Raw genomic sequence first — 22,074 nt, 5'->3', positions numbered from 1 at the left:
TAACTAATAGAAAGAAGGGGAAAATAACCTCCTTTTATAGACTAATTTAAGGGACTTTTCTAATATTAGAAGGGAAAGCTAAAGGAAGGAAGGTTTAACAAAAGCATTAAATATTAAACCTTATTTCTGTTAGAAAGAAAGGTCCCTTAGAAGGAAGGTTAGAAAAAGCAAGCAATATTGAACCTTTTCTCGTTGACAATAGGACATATCTCATCCTGAGGTCCTGGTATTATCAGAATCCTCGCCCTGTGGCAAACGACCCTAACGCTTCCGCCCTTCCTAGAGATTAGTTAGCTAGAAATAGATTTGGCTCGATGGTGATTCTTTCGGGAAGACTTGTCTTGGCCGAATGTAGGATAAACCAGAAGTCGTACATGAAGTTTAGGCTCGATTATTAGACCTCTCTTTCCAAAATAAGCGGTATAATTGTGCTAAGATATGTATTTATGGAGATCCTTTGAAACTGTTATGTTAGCGAAATCAAAGGAAGAAATACACCTCGCCTCCAACCTGCTATTAGGGGGTTTAATATTTTGCGTTGTCGGCACGGGTGGGCTGACTTGGCGAATATACGGCCTGGGCCGAGATTAATTTCCCTATAATTATTCCACTATTGTTGAATTCATTGATACGCTCTACAAAATTAGTTGGTCTTCGCTTACACGACCGAAGCTTTACCACACGTACAGTGCACAAACTTGGGCGAAATATAGAGTAACATTATGAGATAGGTCTAGTTATGCATATACCTAGGTATGACGAAGTATGCGACACATCCAATGAGTATACCTCTGAGAGATAAACCCAAGCAAGTACCAAGTTACCCGAAATGCCATAGATACAAGGCTAAGACGACAGATCTATAAGCCAAATGCCAGTACCGCCATTTTGCCAGAGCTTGGAATGCTTTGCAACGGTCTCAAATCCCTTACTACTCTCGAGGCATTTTCGTAGAGTGGTGTGCATCCATTAACTACATTATTAGATCGTATCAGAGTTGATCCAGACTGGTACGCCCTATATGCAGCCTCGAACTGAAGGAGTATTTTGGAAGCTCCTCTTTGCCATCCAGTCTCGACAGGGGTGTTGAATGTTCCTGTGTGATTCGACGACTCGCTTTCGGCTGGATGGAGCTAGAGTTGTGACTACAGCGGCCAGAGACTGATGCCATGTTGCGCTTGCATTTGGTAGGATTACATGTGGTGAGGGCGACGGATAAAGTAAATACTCATGGCCAAGAGCCACAATTGGACGCTTGAGGTCATCCATAAATCGCCGCAACAAGTCAAAATCGAACGTAGTGTTTCGATGTAAGGGACAAGCAAATACCGGCTTCTGGTAGGTTGTATTTTACCCAATACGCATCCTCGCTGTCCACCTCGACATTACTGAGAGCGGTTGTCAATGTGGAATCCCAGTTGACTCTACGGTTAGCTTGAGAGATGATGCCCTCTTCATGGAATCTGACGTAAACCTCAGTGACAGCGGCTGAAAAGTGCTGTCTAGATGCACGATAAAGTTTTTTATTAACCCTCTAACTCTTAAACGGATCTTTCTTACCTCGCTTAAGTAGCACTAAACCCTAGAGAACACCTAACCTTAAGTTTACTAAGCCCTTTAGAAGACGCCGCAAATATGCAATACTGTTATGGATTCAAGCGTAAGGCTTGTATCTCAGGAAAGAAGGAGACAGGCACGTGGGGAGAGCTACCTAAGGACCCACTATAGGTCTCTACCGGAGCTTAACCGGACCCTATAAGGATGCTGCTAGGAATCGCGCAAACTCCTTTCTTCTTCTTCTCTTCTCCTTATGAGAAAAGTTACTACTAGTAACGCTAGCTTGCAGAAGCCCCTAGGCCAGTCCCTTACAAATACTATGCCTAGACTATTTCCTATTTAGTTAACTGTGCCTAGAATTCTATATTTAATCTATATATATAGACTAAGAATAAGCATATAACTAAGCTAAATAGCCTCTATATTATAAATATAAGATTAAAGTCTACTAATAGTAGATATTAGAAAATAATTGCTAGACTATTATTCTATAAAGAGAATATAGATAGAGTAATATAGTTGGTTATATCTGTGACCAGAATATAAAGGGTTCCTAAATTTTTACACTAAGGAAAGTTAGTGGTCCTGCGTTGCTCTCTCTTCAGCCACCATACACTATCTGTATCCCCATCCGCAATCTCCACCTGCACAGGTGAATCTTGCCTGCCTGCAAAACACGGACATGTCCGACCAGACATCAAAGTTTTCCTCGTCACAATCAATCGTTTATCAACAATATCAACTCAACGCCAGACATGAGTTACAGAGCAGTGCAAAAAGCCCAGAGCAACAGCGATTGCAAGGCTGCAGCAGCAACTGCGGCTGTTGCACCGAGCGCAACGGAGGGCTCTAATGCACATGCATCAGCTTTGCCCATTAACGAAACGTCCACGGCATCAGAAGTTAGCCCTATTACAGCTGTCAACAACAAGGCTTGGGGACGAGTACAGCTGTTTTACCACGATAATATCGGTTTATTCTTCGTTTTTCTAGCCCAGATATGTGCTTCTATTGTAAGTTACTATGCTATTCGCCGATTCAACTGCATGCCATGTCCTAGCAGTATGTCCGTGACTAACTGAAACAAAGATGGCCATGACTACCCGCTTGCTGGAGACGGGGTTTGATGCTAAGCTTCACGCTTTGCAAATCATCTTTGTGCGCATGTTAGTGACAGCCACTATTGGCTCTTTGTACCTATGGAGGAAGAAGGTGCCTGATTTCCCACTCGGGCCTCCCGGGCTTCGGTGGTTGCTGGTCATCCGCGGTCTTGCTGGGACATTGGGTCTGTTTGGTTTATACTGTAAGCTATTTGACCACCCTACATGTAACATTGAACCTCAGGGTTAGGTCCTCACTGATTGACTCATGTCACAGACTCGCTATCGTTTTTGGACATTGCTGATGCTACCGTCATCACCTTTCTGGTGCCGACCTTGACCGGCTTTGTCTGCTGGCTTGCATTAAACGTACGTTGGAGGCATCAGAAGGGACTTCTTAGGTACTAGACGACAGTAAAAGGTCGTGTACTTACTTGCTTTAGGAGCCATTCACCATAGCAGAAGTCTGTGCGGGCGTCCTCGCATTTGGCGGCGTCATCTTTATCGCTCGCCCAGGCTTTATTGTCTCGCATCTGCCGTTTGGACACGTCGGAAACGACATGGACGCTCCTGCTGACTCTCCCGGCCAATCCAACATGAACTCCATACGTGTCGCTAGCGGGATATTCAAGCCTGTGCCCTCCACGCCGGCAGAGCGGTCCGTTGCAGTAGTGTGCGCTGTTGTCGGCTCGTTCGCAGCAGCCACTGCATATGCTACCATCAGAGTTATCGGAAAGCGGGTGCATTCGCTCGTCAGCGTCAACTACTTCGCCGTCTTGTCTACATTGACATCATTCCTCGCACTTGTAATTCTTCCGGACATTGGTTTCAAAGTGCCTCAAAGCCCGGAGCAATGGTAAACCTCCACGTCCCCCTCCCCAGATGATTTACATCATCCCCCTCCCAATGAACAGCCCCCATTTCCGTGGTCTACATATTTGTTAACTGTCGCACGTTAGGCTGCTTTTGTTGTCTATCGGCTTTTCGGGGTTCCTCCTGCAAGTTCTACTGACTGAGGGACTGCAGAGAGAGAGGGCCGGCCGCGCGACCAACATGATGGTGAGTAAGACTCTGTTGTGTGATTGTTACGACGTCCAAAAGGCTTACAGGTACAAACAGTATGTGCAACTTGTCTGCGCACTCATCATCGAGCGCGTTGTTTGGGGTACAGTCCCGCCTGTAGAGAGTTTTATTGGTAGCGCTTTGATTATTGGTGCTGCTGTGTGGGTTAGTCTGCGGAAGAAGGCTCCGGCACCTGCCAAGGAAAGCCAAGTGCTAGATGAAGAAACCCCTTTGCTGAATGATAGAGAAGATTGAGAGAAGCGCCAAGTGTTACTCGGCCGTCTACCTGCGTTACAGTAGTCGCAAAGCAAAATCGTATCTAGGTTAATAGAACATGTTAGAGTCCAACCACGGGTTGCCTAGTATACGTTCACCAAGTTAGCAACAAGAAATTAAGTGAACTATTTAATGTATTAACTTAACAGCTTAGTAACACTGTAAAGGAATGATGGATTGAAAGTTCAGTTTAGTATTCTTTGTAGGTTTGTGAAAGCAAGCTTCAAGTCTACTATTGGTAGATATTGGAAATGATCGCTGGACGATTATCCCTGCAAAAGAAACCCAGATGCAGTGACATGGTTAGTTATATCTGTGACTGGAAGACAAAATTTCCCCGAAACTTTGCACTGAGGAAAGTCAGTGATCCTGCGTGCTTTCTCTTCAGTCACCATAAACTGTCGATATCCCCATCCTCAACCTCAGATTGATTTGTATCCTCATCCTCAATCTTCACCTGCACAGGTGAATCTGCTGGACTCTGCCATATAAATGTAGTTGAGTCCCTGGTGCTCCTACACTCACATGTGCCTAAATTCCAGGGGGTACACCACCTTCGTATTAACCCCATGGAAACCTCGTGGTGCCGCATGCTCCATTGTAAGCTCAGTATCCACTCAAGATCTAATATCCCTGCCTCAAACAACTGCGTCGCTGCATCCGCAGATAAGTGATCGCGGGTCGCAACCGCCCGGTTAACCAGCGAAACAAACAGGGCATGGGGATCCGGGAACAGAAGGCGGTTTAGCCCACTGAATGTGTATGGAGAATCTGCTCCGGGTTGTTCGATCTTCTTGGGGCATTCCTGGATGCAGGAGATGTCAAAGAAACAACTTTGTGGGAGGAAGATGATTGTTCGCGGCGTGGCTAACCATGTTGATTGGAAGCGAATGTACGGATCTATTGTGTAGCAAGCCCTCACGGGTCGGAAGATCTCGCTGGTCGAGAAGATGCGCTCTGCTTGTGGGATGTCGTTGTCGTCGATACAAATTTCAGTCACCTGGCGCGTCATGTTACTCGTTTGACCTTGTTTTTGTGCGGCATTCTGTGAAGGGATGAACAGGGTTGGCAAAGGGGTAACTTACAAATCCTTCATCGAGAGTGGGAATCACTCGATAGTAAAGTAGGGCCACTCCTCCGATGATGACGTGTTTGACAGCATGCTTCCTGAGAATAGCGGTCATCACTTGGACAGGACTCCAATCAATATCTTCGACTTTGAGGGGCATAATGGCTCCGAGTTTTCATGCAAGATTGAAGAAGGGCAGAACGGTAAGGGGAAATGGACGGGTGGCGTGAAAGGAAATTTTGGGTATTAGTCATTCAGACTGTGTAACACAATTGGGAGCTGAAAAGGCGATTGTCAGACGTGTGTGTCTCTGCAATATTGATCTGACAGCTTCGTAATTGTAGAGATACAGAGGAGGAGGGGATTTACTGAAACTTGGATCCAAATGTAAGCAACTAGAGCCGTAGGTGGATATTTGGAATCTCGTTATGAGATGTTGAAGCATTCATTGTCACCTTTAGATATGGAGTTAAAGGGGTAGTGGATATGCTTTAATTTCACATAAACAACTAATATATGAGTACTAACTGCATCGAAAGTGCAACCGCACCCTCGTTCCGTTCACTTTTACATCTCAACACCAAAGACTAATGACCACGCTCGCAGCAACGGAACATCCGATGGCGAATAATTCCTCCTCACTCTGACCGCTGAGGACATTGCGGTGCCCAATTCCAGTCCTCGATTCCTCAGCGTGAATGACGACCCCGATTCCTCGTGTTTCGCCCCGAGGCGACCCTGAGTTCATCAGGATCTCTGTGTCTGTCGTTTCCCTCGAGCATTCTAAATACGTCGCTGTATGACGGTAGTTCCCCCTCACCTCCATCACTGTAGGCCGGTGGTGCCTCATCCCTTGCGTAATTGACCAATCCTGTAGCAAGGCCCTCATTTCTCAACAAAGATTGAGATTCTGTGCGATAATATTCACGAAATGCTTCTAGCTGCGAACGGCTCATACACTTCATCACAAAGTGGACTAATCTCAAGTCCTCTCGCCCGCCGCACCCATGGAGGGATTGATCCATGAAGGAACGCAGCAGGATATTACGGTCAGCAATCACTACGTCTTGGATGTCCCTGGGCTCCACACCAGGTAGATACTTGAGGGAAGGGTGCACCAGAGTCATTTGACCGAAGTGCTCTAACTTGGTGTACTCGTCGATAAGATCCGAGGCCGATAGCAGAAGAATAACTGGGCTGGAAGGAAGCCATTTGGCAGATAGCTTTCGTACGCCACCCGTGGTTCTGTGAAGGGAGGATGTAGGGGTGTCTTTGTCAACTGCAACAAAACGATTTTGCACCAGTGCACGCTTGGCGCTTCGTACGTCATCGACGGCAATATCGAATGACTTGGGGTTGTTAGTGGGATTGGAAGGCTAGACTATACATGAGAGGCTTAGTAACTCACGAGTATCTCCTTTTCGTTGGGTAGGATGTCGTTAGCTCTCAGTGCAACGTTCCCGACAACCAGGTACCTTATTTTCTCTGCCTTGAGGTCCTGGCAGGCAGCGATGAGGGCATCCAATTCCACGGGGTTGTCCATTCTGAGAAAGTGTTGGTATTTGCTGCTGGGTTTTGAGATGTAACCGTTGTGTAGTTGGTACTGAGTAGTCTAGTTTTCCTTTTTTCGAGATGGTGGCATTTATACTTGAATCTTGACCCTGATGTGTGATTTATTCGGAGCCTGAATCTTTCAACCGGATCAAGTGGCTTTGATGAAGTGCAATATTCAGAATTAGTGTCGGAGTTGTGCTACTGCATACGTTGAACTGACCATCTGTTACTCTTGAGTTAACGCTCTCTTCTGTATGGCCCACAGCCCGGTCGTGGTGTTTACGCTTTTGCCCTGTCATTCTTGTGTACTGCTCTACTCTGTTTGATCAGGCAAACAACAAGGTTCGCACTCCTGCTTTCTTTGAGTCTGGGGCTTTCTAGTGAACTGTTGGACAGTTCGTTCTTTGTTTCAGCAGAATGAGTTAGCTGGTTGGGCCAACTCCCGCTACTCAACAAAGACGACAAGACATGTTCACCTGCTGTGCATTAATGCAACTCGACGTGTTGGCGACTGACATACCAGATATTTATTATAACAAGACCTATTAGCCAGGTCATATCCCAGAAACCTGCACCCTTTTCATATAGAGAAAACCACCGGTGCAACCATACTTGGGTCAGCCTCACTGAGTACGCTGGTGGACTCTATCAAATCTAACGCCTACAGGACTTTAACTTCATTCGGTCTATTACCTTCCTCCGAGGTTATATCCCGTCGCTCTCTCAAACAAAAACCGCTGTGGCCGGCCAACCCCCTCACACTCATCACAACCATCCTCCCTGTGCCCCTGATTCCGCGCATAGTACGCCTCAGCATCCTCATCGTCAACCAACGCTACCGCAAACAGGCGCTCCCTTGTATCTGCATCGAACTCCTGCACCAGCACTATATTCACAACTGGCTTGTTTTATATGGTGAAAGTGTTAGCTGAATCGATTTTCGCTCTTGCTTCGTGGAGGGCCGTTCGTCCGATGAGAACTTCCGGATGGGAGGATAGGAAATCGGCACTGGTATTGGGTATGGCGTTGTGCTGGTTTGAAGACATGCCTGATTTTTGCGTGTTCGGTAGGGAGAAGATTTGGAGCTATAGAGTGAATGCGTGGTGATGGGGAGACAATTGGCGGTGATGAGGAATGCTACAACTAGTGGAATTTTTGTTGGTCGTTTCGTTTCGCTTTGGAAAATCTTTATCATGGATGACATGAAATAATGAATACTGGCTTGTTCTAGCCAATCAACCGTGGCTGTGTTTGCATTTCGCCCAACAACTTACTTCTAAGTAAAGATAGTATGCACATATACCTGGCATAATAGCAATATAGCAAAATGAGGACTAACTTTAGGATGTTGTTATGTCCCGCTAATAGACTTGCACTAGCATACTCAGAATGCGGGACGACATCTCGTGGCGTCACATTGTTTGTCCCCCATGGTTGTTTGACTAGATTAGATCGAACGACACTTGACTGCAGCATGACACTGAAGAGACAAAAAACGCACAGGTGTCAATCGTCGAGTAGATCAAGAAGTCACACCTCGTTGAACAGTCTGTGAAAACACAGCGGATTGCCTGAGCTCTGCTGGAAGAGAAACGTGTCATATTATAGAGTCTATGGATATATGCCAAATGTCAACACAACTTTTAGTAGGACACCTTGTCCACACCTCATGGACTCGTATTAGTCGTTACAGTCGCGACCCATAGGCCGTTGAATTTCGTTCATCGAGTCATTGCAGATTCTCAATAACCAGGGCGGAAGCACCGCCGCCGCCATTGCAGATACCAGCACAACCAATCTTGGCACCCTTCTCCTTGAGCACAGAAGTCAAGGTGGTAATGATACGAGCGCCAGAGCAGCCCAGCGGGTGACCGATGGCGACTGAGCCACCATAGACGTTGACCTTGTCGGCATCGAGACCAAGGAGCTTGATGTTGGCGAGGGCAACAACGGAGAAAGCCTCGTTGATCTCGTAGAACTCAATGTCCTTGTCGGTCAGGCCAGCGTGCTTGATGGCCTTGGGAATAGCCAACGACGGAGCAACGGTGAAGCGCTCCGGCTCACGCTCGGCGTCGCCCCAGCCGAGAATCTTGGCAATCGGCTTAACACCGAGCTCCTTGACCTTGGCCTCGGACATGAGCACCACGGCAGCGGCGCCGTCGTTGATGGGGGCGGCGTTGGGAGCGGTGATGGAGCCGTCGGACTTGAACGCCGGGCGCATGGCCTTGAGCTTGTCGACGTTCAGGTTCTTGACCTCGTCATCGCGTTCAACCTTGATGGGAGGCTTGCCCCTGCCGCCGGACACCTCGACCGGGACAATCTCCTTGAAGAGACCGGCTTCGGTGGCAGCCTGAGCCTTTTGGTAGGACTTGATGGCGTATTCGTCCTGCGCCTCACGGGAGAGGTCGTTGTCGCTGGCGCACAGCTCGCCCTGCAGACCCATGTGCTCCTTCTTGTACGCGTCGGTCAAACCGTCCTTGAGGACGCCGTCGACGAGAGTCTGATCGCCGTACTTGGCGCCGGTGCGAAGGTTAGGGAGGTAGTGGGGGGTGTTGGACATGGACTCGGTGCCGCCAGCAACAACCACGTCCGAGGTTCCGAGCATGATGTTCTGAGCTCCGAGGATGATGGCCTTGAGACCGGATGCGCAGACCTTGTTCACCGTGGTGGAGATGGTGCTGTTGGGGAGACCAGCGCCAATGGCACACTGGCGGGCAGGGGCTTGGCCAAGGCTAGGCAAGGCAAGGTGTTAGAGAATGAGCGTATTCCAAGAGATTTGGATTCGTGGAGGAGCGGATGCAGGCTGTGGTTTGGACATACCCAGCAGACAGGACATTTCCGAAGAAGACCTCTTCAACATCCTCAGGCTTGATGCCAGCACGTTCAACGGCACCTAGTCTTGGTTAACCTTGATATAGAGTCGATGGGCTGGGGACATACCCTTGATAGCAGTTGAGCCGAGCTGAGTAGCGCTCAAGCTGGAGAGGGAGCTATTCAAGAGGGCGTCAGTATCGGAGTTTCGTTCGTGCTTGGATTGCCACCATATCGGACCAAGGTCGGCGAGGGGTAGCAAATAGTGCGTGCGTATGCTTACCCAAGGAAAGAACCAACGGGGGTTCTGGCGGCAGAAACAATGTAAACAGGGGGAAGACCAGACATGTTGGCAAGTTTCTCTGAAATTGAATTGAAGTTATAGGGAAGCAAAATTATTACAAGGCGAAAGGATAGGGGCAGAAGTCGCGAGAGTTGATTATCGGTGGTGGGGAGCTTGAGCAGATAAAGTCCAGATGTCGGTGGTCAAGTTGCCAATCTGCGGTGTGCGAGCCTGAGCGGGGTTTAGCGGGGGTGCTGCTTTGTAGGATGGTTCTTGATGGAGAAAGCAGTGTTGTCAGCAAATCAGCAGTAGAAAGGTGATGTTGCAATGGCTGGCTGCATGGGACCATATATAAGTGAGCTGGTTTTATTATGTCGTATTGTTGTTGATTCAAACATTGAACGCGTATGCAAAGCGTATCTATATCTATGACATATCACCCAAATCATATATGACCATCCACCTGCAAAAGCGGCACTGCTCTAACCGTGCCTTCAGGTCCTTTAGCTGCCCCTCCCCCCATCGCTCCACTAAATACGCCGCTGTCGGCAGTCAACAATTTCAATGTTCCAACTTGACCAGACAACGAACCAATCTCTGGTTGGTGATCCAGAAACCGCCATGTCAATCGCCATTTAGCCTTGAACCCCTGGCGCTTCAGGGTGCAACGTCTCTGCTTGGGGGCCCGAGGTGTCGTTCAGTAATCATTGTGCTTGGTTTGATGTGCTGAGCCTCGTGGCGTATCTCTATCCAGCTTGTTCTTTGCAAGCATCAGGACCCTGAACAGATTCTGGCTGAGATTGTTGAGATTACCACTGACGCGGCCCCAGAGACATTTCATCATCATCAGGCCATTGTGGCTGTGCACGAACTGCTTCAGCTCGCATCAAGCAACATTACATTGACAACATCTGCAGACGGCGTCCCTAGATGCCTACAAGCTGTCGTCAATGTTGTTGTGTGAATCCTCTGGGGGTGCTCAACATCTCTGAGGGCTCCAAGTCATTGATTTGTAAGACTCCCATGACGAGGTAAGAACCATTGGCTACTCTACAACCCTCTCCTAGCTAAATAATTTGTTCAGTGTCTGAGGGTGTCTCTAAACCAACATCGATGTCTGTTCGCCCAGCCTGCGACAGGGTCATTGGCAATGGCGCCGCCTCGCAGCTTGACAATCATCATGTCGCACTAGCAAAGGATTAAGATTGCATGACCATTGAGCCTGCGGCAAAAAGGCAAACAGCTCACAAACGGCGCTCACTGTCATTGACGAGCCTGGAAAGGCCAATAAGGTGGATGCAGCGACGGTACCGGATCAAGCACCATGTCTCCTGCTCCCACAAGGCAACGTGGAATCATCGCGGCCAATGTCATGCACAGCTAGCTGTCCAACCCAGTGGCAGGCTCTGTGTCTTCACGCCTTTTGTGATGCCAGGTATTCGGTGACGATGCGCCTCACGTCGACAATGGACAACTTTCCCACCACGGTGTACGGCCAATCTGTCAATCCCAGTTGCGGGAGATCGAAAACATCGTCGAGGCCGTGGTCATACCCCAGTTCTTTCACAACAAGGTCATTCACTTCCCCGTGGTCCCGGACGGGCTTGTGGAAGACTGCACAAACCAATTCCTGGTTCTTAGGCATAGAGACTCCTATGACGACCACCTGAGCACCATGTTAGTGCAATGATTCTCTCCGTTTCTAACGAAATAGTCAACGTCGAGGGCGACTAAAGTGCAACCACGTACAGTATGTCGAGGGAACTTCTTCATCAATACGTTCTCAATGGTCGCCGGAGCGATGGTCATGCCGCCCCTCCGAATCATATTATCATATCGACCTAGAATAAAGACTCGCCCCTGTTCGTCCAGAACTGCACAGTCGCCGGTATTGTACCACCGGTCGTTGCCGTCGTTATAGAATGACTTCAAGCCGGTACTGGTCAGGTATCCGCTCGCGATCCTATCGCCACAGAGATGTAGAGTTCCGATTTCGTTCCGTGCAACAACTTTGCCCTGCTCATTGAGTATTCTGAGTTTCGCGCCTGGAAGTGACATTCCACAGGAAGCAATGCCTTTGTACTCCGGCATAGTTTTCACTGAAGGCGGACCCCGTGGCCACCCGAACATACCTGCCGCTTCGGTCATGCCATAACTTGCGACGATCTTGGCTCGTGGGAAAACTCTCTGAGCCCTTCTGATACTCTCAACCGTCGTAACCGACCCAATTACAAGCAAGAACCTGATTGATGCGAGTTTGTCGGGAGAAGAGCCCGCATGCTCTGTCACCAAATCTACCGTGTGTGGATATAACGCTGTGCCTATAGGTCTGCAGCGAGCTATTGTTGATATAGTGGTCGACACGTTGAGACTTCCCCCCGCGAGTACGGCTGCATTCCCCGAATGCCATGTTGAGTACAGCAAACATGGTGCCATGCTTTGGGAGCTCTTTGTGTTGACTAGCACAGCTGGGCCTCTCAAAAGGGGAAGCCCAGCAGCCGCAGTCAATGGGCGCATGAGATCTCGAACCGTCCACACACAGCCTTTTGGTATACCGGTCGATGTGCCGCTTGTAAAGACGATCATGACGACTCGATCAGGGTCCTCGGGTGGCATAGGGCCGGCATCTAAATTTTCTGGAAATTTTTGGTTGCAGATTTCCTGCATACTTGTCCAGTTTGGTTGTCGCTTTGCCAGAGGCTGAAGGGTTATGCCCAAGAAATGATTCTGCTTAGTTTGGCTATCACTTCGAGCCCGGTCAACAGCTGTGGCATCATCTTGGCTTGCTACCACAACGATCGAAGGATTAAGCGTCGTAATATAATTCTGGAGCGTCTCTTCTTGACCAGTCTTCAGCACAGCAACATCAAGCGTCACAAGCGTGTAATACTTCAGTGCGGACACCCACAGCATCAGGGCCCATTCAGCGCAGCTTGGGACAATAACAAGGAGATTTGACCGTCGTGGTATACCATGGGAGTCTAGGACCGATCCAAGCCGGAAGGCTGCGCACCGCAGTTGAGCAAACGACCAGACTAGACTGGATCCAAGCGATGGAGCAGGTAGCAGCAACTTGCTGATCAGACGCGTGCAGCGAGATGCGACTCGCCGTAGGTATAGATGGCGAGATATAGTGACATGTCGGGGCGATGAGGTTGGTGGCCCTACCAGCCCTTCAAGAAGATTAGGTGGTTGAGTTGGAGCTATCAGTGCGATCTGGTTCGGGTCGATTTCATATCCGCGCTGCAGAATCGTCCATAGGGAATTTACGTGGAGGGGTTTGCCGGGCCGGGCATCAACTTCCGATAATCTTGCCGGACACATCTGTTAAGGTGGTTTGTGAGTACGACTCCAATTTGGCTGAAGTATTAGTAGGGCATAGGAAATGTTCGCTTGGACCCGGGAGACCGAGTTGGATGGAGGCACAGAGACAGATATGTGCATGATGTACCAGGAAGCAGCCGAATTTAAAACTGCCAACCTGCATGTCGTATAGGCCGCCCGTACCGCGGATGTCATTCAACCCCAGCCCAAATAGTATGTTGGTTCTCTAGTTAAACGGATGAGATGCACATGCAACGAAACTACATGCAAGCCGATCGCCGAGAGCACATGTCATTAGGCTGCGGAGGTGGACGCCACTACTACATCAGCCAACTGGATCTGTTGCAGGCTGGCCGATCGATATATTACCTCCTTAAGCTGTATTTCATGGCTATTGCAGGTATACCTGTCAAAATGCGATTGAGTTAAACTAGAACTAAGGGGACTGCAATCCACGCGCAGTCAAACGTCTTGTTCCAGAAGACAATGGTTCTTGGTCTTCCTGGTGTTGAAGGGTTATCGCTCGAGTTGTTTAGTGTCATCCTATCCATGTTTCACCAGTCTGCATGTGGTGTTAACCCCAGATGCTGTCCTGTTAGTGTGATGTGCAAGGGTTGAGTTGGTTTGGGCTGCGAAAGTGTTTACCCGGCAATGAGTTGCGAGTAGCTAATACTAGCTTGTCTTGTATCAGTAAAGTATCTGGGAACATAAGTTACCTCGTTGCTTGAACGAGTAAAGCACTCGGAATTCTTACGACTGTTATGTGTGACTTCACATGTCACGGTTTGAGCTCACCAGGTTACCAAGAATTTTTTTCGGCAAATAGTCTAGTGACCTTGTCCAGAAATCCCAAACTTGACGACGGGCCAGACAAACCCGACCGTACAGCTGCTGGGCCATTGAGGGTGTCCGCGTGTCTGGTTAGTCGCGATTTATTGGATTGTGTCCTACCCTGGGACAGTTGTTGTCTGGGAAGATAAAGGGTCGCCGTGGGACTTAAACTAGACGGGACATGATATAGCATGACGAACAATAAATTGCGATATCGCTCATTCTCGTAGCTTAGATGTGATGTTTTATCAGTGACTAACTAAGTGGTAGATTCGCCTGGTGCCTTTGTGATTGTATTTCTAGGGCGTACCAGACATATCCATTGCAGAAAGTGAATGTCCCGCCTAAAACATCGTAGGAGATTAAACGAGCAATTATTTTCCGTGCTGATTTTGTGGTCTCCTCTGCAAATTAGCTAGACAAATCACCATGTAAATGTCATCGATTTTGTTCTTGACTTTTATGCATGGCTGTTGAAGGTGCAAAGACTCCATCTCTCCATCTCCATCTCTAGCAGACCAGAACTTTGTCTCCACATGCAGCCAGCAGGCACCGATTCAACGCCCCACCTCCAGTCCACCACCAAACGCAACCGATAAGATAACCCACACGTGATGCAGCAGCTATCTGTCGCAAAAAAGTCAAGCAGCAGCACGACGAACCCGTATCATATCAACACGAGCAGAACGCGCCGACCGTCGATTAATCGCAGGCGCTTGCACCCTGCCGAAATCAACGATGGATGATCTCTACGACGAGTAAGCAATTCACCCACCCTCAGCTGCATTGTTGTGCTAGCAAGCTCCGCCTGGGACTGACAAGCTCATAGATTCGGCAACTTTATCGGCGAGGAGGTAGAGTCGGAGGAGGCGTCTGAGGCGGGTGTCGAGGCGGCTGACTATGTCTACGATGAAGAGCTTGAGGAGACTGGAGGAGTGACGGGAGAGGAGCTCATGGAAATTGACGGTTTGTTCAAGACGACCACCCCAACCGGCATTTCATACTTACAAGGGAGATAGATGGCCCTTCCAACGCCGTTGTCCTCCACGAAGACAAACAGTACTACCCGACCGCCCAGCAAACATATGGAGAAGATGTCGAGACACGCGTGGAAGAGGAGGATGCGCAGCCTCTCAGCGAGCCCATCATCGCCCCGATCGAGCAAAAGAAGTTCAACATTGAGGAGGGGGACCTGCCGCCAGTATTTTTCGACCGCGAATTCATGACAGACCTCATGAACTTTCCCGAGCAAACCCGAAATGTTGCACTAGCAGGCCATTTGCACCATGGCAAGACATCCTTCATTGACATGCTTGTTCTGGAGACACACGATATTGCAAAGAAACTCGATAAGCGAAGCGGGCGAAAACGCGACGAAAAGCTGCGATACACAGACATTCACATACTGGAGCGCGAACGGGGGGTCTCAATTAAGTCTTCACCAATGAGTCTAGTCCTGCAAAGCGGGAAAGGCAAGTCCCATTTGGTCAACCTCATCGACACCCCTGGCCACGTCAACTTTGTCGATGAAGTCGCAGTTGCTGCCCGGTTAGTGGACGGTGTGTGCTTGGTTGTGGATGTGGTAGAGGGCGTACAGGTCAACACGGAGCAAATCATCAAACATGCCGTTTTGGAAAATATTCCCCTGACGTTGATTATCAACAAAATGGACCGGTTGATTTTGGAGCTCAAGCTGCCACCCAAGGACGCCTATTTCAAGCTCAAGCACGTCATTGAGGAAGTCAACACGGTCATTACCAACACCGCGCCTACCAAAGCTACCGAGAAGCGAATTAGTCCTGAGAAGGGCAATGTTCTCTTTTCTTGTACCGACCTGGGCTGGTGCTTCACCCTCCCGTCGTTTGCCAAGATGTACACCGATACCTACGGAGACATAAACACCGAAGAGTTTGCCAGGAGATTATGGGGTGACGTCTACTTCAATCCTAAAAAGCGATCATTCACACGAAAACCCGTCGAAGAGCGAGCCACACGATCATTTGTTCACTTTGTTCTCGAACCTATTTACAAACTGTTTACGCACTCCATCAGCGATAGCCCTGAAGACTTGAAGCTTGTGCTGGCGTCGCTGGGTATACAGCTGAAACCAGCGCAATTTAAGGCTGATGCCAAGGACATTCTGAAGGCTGTTTGCCAGCAGTTCTTTGGCCCATCAACAGGGTTTGTTGACATGATTGCTCGACATGTTCCTTCTCCGATTGAAGGCGCGGAAAGACTCTTGGAGCGTGCATATACCGGACCGCTGGACAGCAAGATTGCAGGGTCAATGAAGGCATGTGACCAAGATGGCCCGCTAGTAATTCACATCACCAAGCTGTTCAACACGTCGGACGCCAAGAGCTTTTACTCGTTTGGCCGAGTGCTGAGTGGCACTGCTCGGCCTGGCATGTCAGTACGTGTGCTTGGAGAGGGCTATTCGCTTGACGATGAAGAAGATATGACCATGGCCACTATTGGTGAAGTCTTTATCGGGGAGACGAGGTACAACATTCCCACAGACGGAGTTCCAGCAGGCAGCTTGGTCCTACTCAGCGGCGTGGACAACTCAATAGTCAAGTCGGCAACAATTGTGGCAGCCAAGTTTGATGACGGGGAAGACGCGTACATTTTTAAGCCTGTTACCCATTTTACCGAGTCTGTTCTCAAGGTTGCCGTGGAGCCGATCAACCCATCAGAACTGCCAAAGATGTTGGACGGCCTGCGAAAGGTGCAAAAGTCGTATCCCCTTCTGGATACAAAGGTGGAAGAATCTGGCGAGCATGTCATCCTCGGAACGGGTGAGCTGTACATGGATTGTGTGCTTCACGATCTCAGAAGACTGTACGCCGACATGGACATTAAAGTGTCTGATCCTGTGACACGATTCTGCGAGACGGTGGTGGAGACATCGGCCACCAAGTGCTATGCCATCACACCGAACAAGAAGAACAAAATTACCATGGTTGCAGAGCAATTAGAGAAGGGCATCTCTACAGATATCGAGACTGGTGCAGTCAAGATTCGGGATCCCATTCGAAAGACGGCCAAGTTCTTTGAAGACAATCACGGCTGGGATAAACTTGCTGCGCGAAGCATTTGGGCGTTTGGACCGGATGACATGGGGCCAAATATTCTCCAAGATGACACTCTGCCTACAGAGGTGAGCTTCCTATCATGCGCGTCTTTCTTGTTCTTAGATAGCTAACGAAATGCAGGTTGACAAGAAACTTCTCAACACTGTCAAGGAGTCGATCCGACAGGGATTCAGCTGGGCCACCAGAGAAGGACCTCTTTGCGAAGAACGTAAGTTGCCCCTCTTACCATATATGAGACTTGTGCTGACTTTCACAGCCATCCGAAATACCAAGTTCAAGGTCACAGACGTATTATTAGCTGGAGAGGCAATTTTCCGAGGCGGCGGCCAAATAATCCCTACATCACGACGCGCATGCTACTCATCCTTCCTCATGGCATCGCCGCGGCTCATGGAACCCGTCTACGCCGTATCAGTAACCGGGCCAGAAGACTCACACACCGAAGTATATAACGTATTATCAAGGCGCCGCGGTCACGTCCTATCTGACGGGCCCGTCGCCGGCACGCCTCTCTACCGTGTCAACGGTCTGATTCCCGTGATTGACAGCTTTGGATTCGAGACAGACCTGCGGATCAAGACCCAGGGCAGCTCCATGGTCAGCTTGGTCTTTGACAACTGGAGCATCGTGCCGGGCGATCCGCTGGACAGGGAGCAGATTCTTCGGCCGTTGCAGCCGGCGTCGGCGCAGGCAACGGCTAGGGATTTTGTGCTTAAGACGAGAAGAAGGAAGGGATTGAGTGAGGATGTGAGCGTCAAGACGTTCCTGGAGCCGGAGTTTTATCAGAGTTTGATGGAGAGTGGGATGTTGGATGCGTAGGAAGGGATTTGTACAAGGGCGTTGGGCGGTTTTGTAGATATAGGGCACGTGTATTATGGTCCTGGTGCAAGGGATATTGCAAATTCTAGCACGTTTTGGTCTGAATTGTGAAGATGCGTGGTAATTCAGTGGTTAGTAGTTGCCCACTAGCATTGATGGTCCTTGGATGGGCAATACGTATTACCGCCGACTGACCTTCATTTCACTCAACTAATAATTTGGGAATCTTAACTCTTGTTCCGTGCTGTTTCCCTTGTTGGTGAGATGCGGTGCGGCGGTCCATGGTTCTACCTTTGTAGATGGCCTGTGGCTAAGACCGTACTAGGTTTAGTGGCCTTGCCGCTATAACCTTCGTCCTTTGCCAGTGAAGAGACAATATGGCGGAGAAAGCTTGCAAGATGGGTAAGCAATTGTTAGCCAGTAGATGCTACTAGTTAACTGGGATCAATTGATACTTTGGAGACGTTCCATGGCCATTCTTGGTTAAGAGCCACAGCATCTTAGAGCACAATATGTCGCCCGACATCAACGTCTGGTCGCCTACCTTGAGAACCGACAGCCGAACATGCTCCATGTTAAACGTGCGGTAGTCGGCAAAGTTTAAAAAGAACAAAATCGGTCAGTTACTGTATGTGACGCCACAAATTCTCTATTCGCGCTGCAACTTATTATTAATATTACTCGGCACATCTGTCGGCACACCAGACATAGACCTGTCAAGTCAGTTTGACAGCCCCATTCAGTGGTGCCAAATCAGACGATATATATATGTAGCCTTGGTGAGCGTACCAGACCAGACGATTTGGACAATCCGCCATAGACACGAACTGCATTGACAACTCTCAAAAATGTCCACAAACCTCATCACTGTCTTCGGGGCCACTGGATCTCAGGGTGGCAGCTTGATCAACTCTATTCTAAAGAACAAGAGAGGCACCTTCACTCTTCGCGGCATCACTCGCGATGTGCGGTCAAGCAGCTCTACGGCCCTGGCAGCTCGAGGTGTGGAGATGAGGCAGGCCAACTGTTTTAGAAAAGACGAAGTTGTTGAGGCGCTCAAGGGAAGTTGGGGTGTGTTTGCCAACACCAACTCTGAAGATCCTGTAGGCCATTTTTAAAAGTCAATTCTGCTGCAAATATCCCGTGCTAATACTGTTCAAAGGCTGTTACGGACGTCGATGGCCCTTCCGACACTGATGTGGGAAAGATCATCGTCGACGCCGCAGTAGAGGCCGGCGTGAAACATTTTGTCTATAGTGGTTTGCCGTCCAGCTCCAAGATTACAAACGGCTCTGTTTCCAGCCAGATATTCGAAGGTTAGTAGGTACCTGCATGGCTTTGGACCTTGATGCCGACGAAAATGCGAACTGATCTATTCGTAATAGAAAAATATCTTGTAGGTGAATATGCCAAGTCTAAGAACTTCGACTCCGTTACCATCGTCAGTGCTGGCTGGTATATGGAGAACCTGATGCGCGACGGCATGGCTCGTATTGTCGGTGGATTCGCGTTGTACCCCGACGAGGAGGGATATCTTACCTTCCAATGCCCGCGATGGGGAGGCAACGAAGAAATTCCCTTTGTAGCTATTGCAGACGATTACGGCGATTTCGTGCACGGCGTGTTTCTCGACCCTCACAAGTACCATCAGAAGTTTATCCAGGGTTTCAGTCAGAGCGCTACTGCAACCCAGCTTGTGGAGACTTTTCAAAAAGGCAAGAATTAGTGCTCAATGCTCGCTTGTGTGTTCTGGATCTAATAAACTTGCAGTGACTGGGAAGAAGAGCCGTTACGTTGTCGTCGAAGACTGGACAACATTTCACACCAGTGGGGACCAAACCGCCCAGGCAGTCAAGAACATGTTTGGATTTTGCCAGCTCTCAGGTGGCTTGTACTACGGGACGCCTAACGATCTGACCATGGCAAGGGAGCTCAAGGCTGCGGTAGCTGAAGCCCAGGGGGAAGCTTCTTCAGAACTCATGTCGCTGGAGCGCTTTATTGGCAGGAGTTTTTCAACCTGAGAATATTTGCTCTTCTTTCCCCCAACGTCATGAAATACATTCAGACTTGATAGAATAGATGGATATACTCCAATGGCTGTAACAAGTTCCCGTGGGCCATCCTTGGATTAAATTGTAAATTCCGTCCTGTTGAAGGACGGTGACTAGGATTTCCCCACCAGACTATTGTAACCTGATGAAATGACTGGAGAGTAAGGTTCTTCACAAGTCCTGGAAGGTTCGTCTCATCTGCATGCACGGGTGCCAACAAGACAATTTCGCAACATTTTGAAGATTCTATCCTTTCTCCCCACAGCTATAATGAAGGCCATCCTCTGTGTCCTTTCGATATCCATTTGCTACATCTAAAATAAAAGTGTGATAGTTACTTGTTTTATTTTTATATCATTTTATTTTTTATTTTTTTGATGGGGGAGCAAAACGTTTATTTATTTCTCGAATTCAACAGAAAGTCGCATCCATGGAAACCCGCCAACGGCCGGCCGAGCTTAAACTCCAGTAGAGAACTCCATACAACGGCCGAGGCTTCCTTGCCATATCGTATCAAATTGAAGAGTCTGGTACCAAAACCCGCCAGATCTTAGCCACATTCGCCACAAACACCGTTGTCGCCGCTGCCGTAAACACAACTGCAATAGTAGGTACCGCCATTACAGCCACCATTGCCGCCACAGCAGCATTCGTAACTCCAATGACAAGTGCCGCCAACGCCAACGCATCGTTTGCTTAAGTTCTGGTCCGAATTTGCAAATATAGCCGGGTTCGCCAGTACCAGTCCAACTGTGGCTGCCCAGAGGGTAATCGTAATCTTCATTCTGCTAAGGTTCCAAGATTGGATATTAAAAAGGCCAAGCTAAGCAGGATCAATTTCACATTGCTGTTCAAATGAGGGGTTGGCAAATTGCTCAGCCGGACAGGCACGTGGCACGTGTTTCTTTCAGGGACATCTGTAGCATTTAAATGTCAGGTGATGGAAGGGTGTCTGGGCACGCTCTATGTGATGTTGAACTGGCTGGATAAATAATACATCTCCCACCCAAACACATCACCTTACGCCCGGTAACCCTTACCCTACATCTCGTGGTGCCGGTGGTTATAACGATTGGCTAATTTGACAAGGCCAAGTAAGGCAACCAAGGGGGTTGTTCTGTTGCTTAGGGTAGGTAACTTAGGTTGTAAGTGAATGAGACCTTCACAGTCTATTGAACAGCGACCAACAAATTCACATTCTAGGTTCCATGTCCGCTGCAGCTAATGACCTGCAGCCAATGCGCCACTCGCAAGTAGCACCCAACACGATTCAGCCGTCTCGTAGTCGTCCAAATGTTACATGCAGCAACTTGGTTAGATGTTGTGTTACGTCAATGAGCTTCCGTCCAGATCTTCCCAAATGTGCCAGTTGGTTCAAATCTTGTTGCCACCGCCCTGACTCCGCATCCATTCACCTGGACAAATTAAACGCGATAGGAACAAACGTCAGTCTGCGGCACAGTCTATCCCGTGCTCCGGCCCGCGGATGACATATATCGGGAGGCTTAATTAATTCTCTGCGATTGACTGACTCTTGTTAGTGAGACAATGTCGGAATTCACTCCGCATACAAGACGGACACGATTCTTGCAGTATTTTGTAATCTGACGGGAACTGGATTCCCCAATTTTTGTAATTGAACCCCGCAAACACTAGCAGGGTTGGGACTTGCAGGGAGTATCAATGGCGGAGGAAAGGGAACAAACAACCCCTGCTTGAGTTGAGTTCGCTTAGGTTTGGCGTCGTTGGCGTCCAAGACAGAAGAGCGGGTGAAAGATGGGCAGAAGTGGTAAATTGCTGGCGATGATCCTTGTCTATGATGGCTGCATAGCCGAGGCAGTGTATCTTTGGTGCGTTGGGGGCGGAATAGAAATGCAACAGAAGCTTGTGATTGAGTGATCAATCATCCTTTGGTAGACTAATTGGGATACTAGCATCGGCAAGTGGCCATCCGTTGGACTAAACTGACTAGGTAGTATTGGATCGAGCTTGGTGAAGGTGAGGTCGGAGGTGAAGAAGTGCCGGTGGATGATGCCGTACTGGGTGTTGGAGCCTGCATTTGACCATGTCCTCGTCATTAACAGACTAGTATTAAGCGGGTTTACTATTTTCTACGGAGAACTGGGGAACGGAATGCAGAACGGCCTTTAACCCCCGATTAAGATACCCTTGCGGACGAACGGGGCAACAGAACAGGCATGTTGATGGATCGCTCTTAATTTTAAGCAGTAACCAAGGAGCT

At 48.9% G+C, this 22,074-nt stretch overlaps 9 protein-coding genes across 9 annotated transcripts; 4 read left to right on the top strand and 5 right to left on the bottom strand.

Annotated features, from left to right (window-relative positions):
* Positions 1 to 2,312: 2,312 nt before the first annotated feature.
* VFPPC_11632 (hypothetical protein) lies at positions 2,313 to 3,974 on the top strand (the record flags this gene model as incomplete). Its single annotated transcript, XM_018289755.1, has 6 exons — positions 2,313 to 2,570; positions 2,647 to 2,860; positions 2,935 to 3,026; positions 3,101 to 3,513; positions 3,617 to 3,716; positions 3,777 to 3,974. The coding sequence occupies 6 exons, from the start codon at positions 2,313 to 2,315 to the stop codon at positions 3,972 to 3,974; spliced, it is 1,275 nt and encodes a 424-aa protein (XP_018136469.1).
* A 1,657-nt stretch (positions 3,975 to 5,631) lies between these two features.
* VFPPC_11633 (hypothetical protein) lies at positions 5,632 to 6,607 on the bottom strand (the record flags this gene model as incomplete). The annotated part of the gene is made up of 3 exons (XM_018289756.1): positions 5,632 to 5,802; positions 5,856 to 6,413; positions 6,473 to 6,607. 3 exons carry the CDS (start codon positions 6,605 to 6,607, stop codon positions 5,632 to 5,634), a joined length of 864 nt encoding a protein of 287 aa, XP_018136470.1.
* Positions 6,608 to 7,510: 903 nt separating this feature from the next.
* VFPPC_18189 (hypothetical protein) lies at positions 7,511 to 8,094 on the bottom strand (the record flags this gene model as incomplete). Its single annotated transcript, XM_022429840.1, has 2 exons — positions 7,511 to 7,887; positions 7,935 to 8,094. 2 exons carry the CDS (start codon positions 8,092 to 8,094, stop codon positions 7,511 to 7,513), a joined length of 537 nt encoding a protein of 178 aa, XP_022284842.1.
* A 253-nt stretch (positions 8,095 to 8,347) lies between these two features.
* VFPPC_11635 (acetyl-CoA C-acetyltransferase) lies at positions 8,348 to 9,777 on the bottom strand (the record flags this gene model as incomplete). The annotated part of the gene is made up of 4 exons (XM_018289758.1): positions 8,348 to 9,350; positions 9,439 to 9,511; positions 9,559 to 9,608; positions 9,713 to 9,777. The coding sequence occupies 4 exons, from the start codon at positions 9,775 to 9,777 to the stop codon at positions 8,348 to 8,350; spliced, it is 1,191 nt and encodes a 396-aa protein (XP_018136472.1).
* A 1,349-nt stretch (positions 9,778 to 11,126) lies between these two features.
* VFPPC_11636 (fatty-acid-CoA ligase) lies at positions 11,127 to 12,625 on the bottom strand (the record flags this gene model as incomplete). The annotated part of the gene is made up of 2 exons (XM_018289759.1): positions 11,127 to 11,378; positions 11,462 to 12,625. The coding sequence occupies 2 exons, from the start codon at positions 12,623 to 12,625 to the stop codon at positions 11,127 to 11,129; spliced, it is 1,416 nt and encodes a 471-aa protein (XP_018136473.1).
* Positions 12,626 to 14,605: 1,980 nt separating this feature from the next.
* VFPPC_11637 (elongation factor 2) lies at positions 14,606 to 17,781 on the top strand (the record flags this gene model as incomplete). The annotated part of the gene is made up of 5 exons (XM_018289760.1): positions 14,606 to 14,625; positions 14,697 to 14,833; positions 14,887 to 17,027; positions 17,083 to 17,170; positions 17,219 to 17,781. 5 exons carry the CDS (start codon positions 14,606 to 14,608, stop codon positions 17,779 to 17,781), a joined length of 2,949 nt encoding a protein of 982 aa, XP_018136474.1.
* An 848-nt stretch (positions 17,782 to 18,629) lies between these two features.
* Positions 18,630 to 19,802, top strand: VFPPC_11638 (NmrA family protein; the record flags this gene model as incomplete). The annotated part of the gene is made up of 4 exons (XM_018289761.1): positions 18,630 to 18,884; positions 18,944 to 19,097; positions 19,167 to 19,451; positions 19,552 to 19,802. 4 exons carry the CDS (start codon positions 18,630 to 18,632, stop codon positions 19,800 to 19,802), a joined length of 945 nt encoding a protein of 314 aa, XP_018136475.1.
* Positions 19,803 to 21,040: 1,238 nt separating this feature from the next.
* VFPPC_16993 (hypothetical protein) lies at positions 21,041 to 21,322 on the top strand (the record flags this gene model as incomplete). Its single annotated transcript, XM_018294745.1, has 1 exon — positions 21,041 to 21,322. One exon carries the CDS (start codon positions 21,041 to 21,043, stop codon positions 21,320 to 21,322), a length of 282 nt encoding a protein of 93 aa, XP_018136476.1.
* A 324-nt stretch (positions 21,323 to 21,646) lies between these two features.
* Positions 21,647 to 21,910, bottom strand: VFPPC_18188 (hypothetical protein; the record flags this gene model as incomplete). The annotated part of the gene is made up of 1 exon (XM_022429839.1): positions 21,647 to 21,910. The coding sequence occupies one exon, from the start codon at positions 21,908 to 21,910 to the stop codon at positions 21,647 to 21,649; it is 264 nt and encodes an 87-aa protein (XP_022284841.1).
* Between the last annotated feature and the right edge of the window lie 164 nt (positions 21,911 to 22,074).

The sequence above is a fragment of the Pochonia chlamydosporia genome (assembly GCF_001653235.2).
Source record: "Pochonia chlamydosporia 170 chromosome Unknown PCv3seq00027, whole genome shotgun sequence".
Lineage (NCBI taxonomy): Eukaryota > Fungi > Ascomycota > Sordariomycetes > Hypocreales > Clavicipitaceae > Pochonia > Pochonia chlamydosporia.
This window is presented reverse-complemented; position numbering and strand designations above follow the sequence as displayed.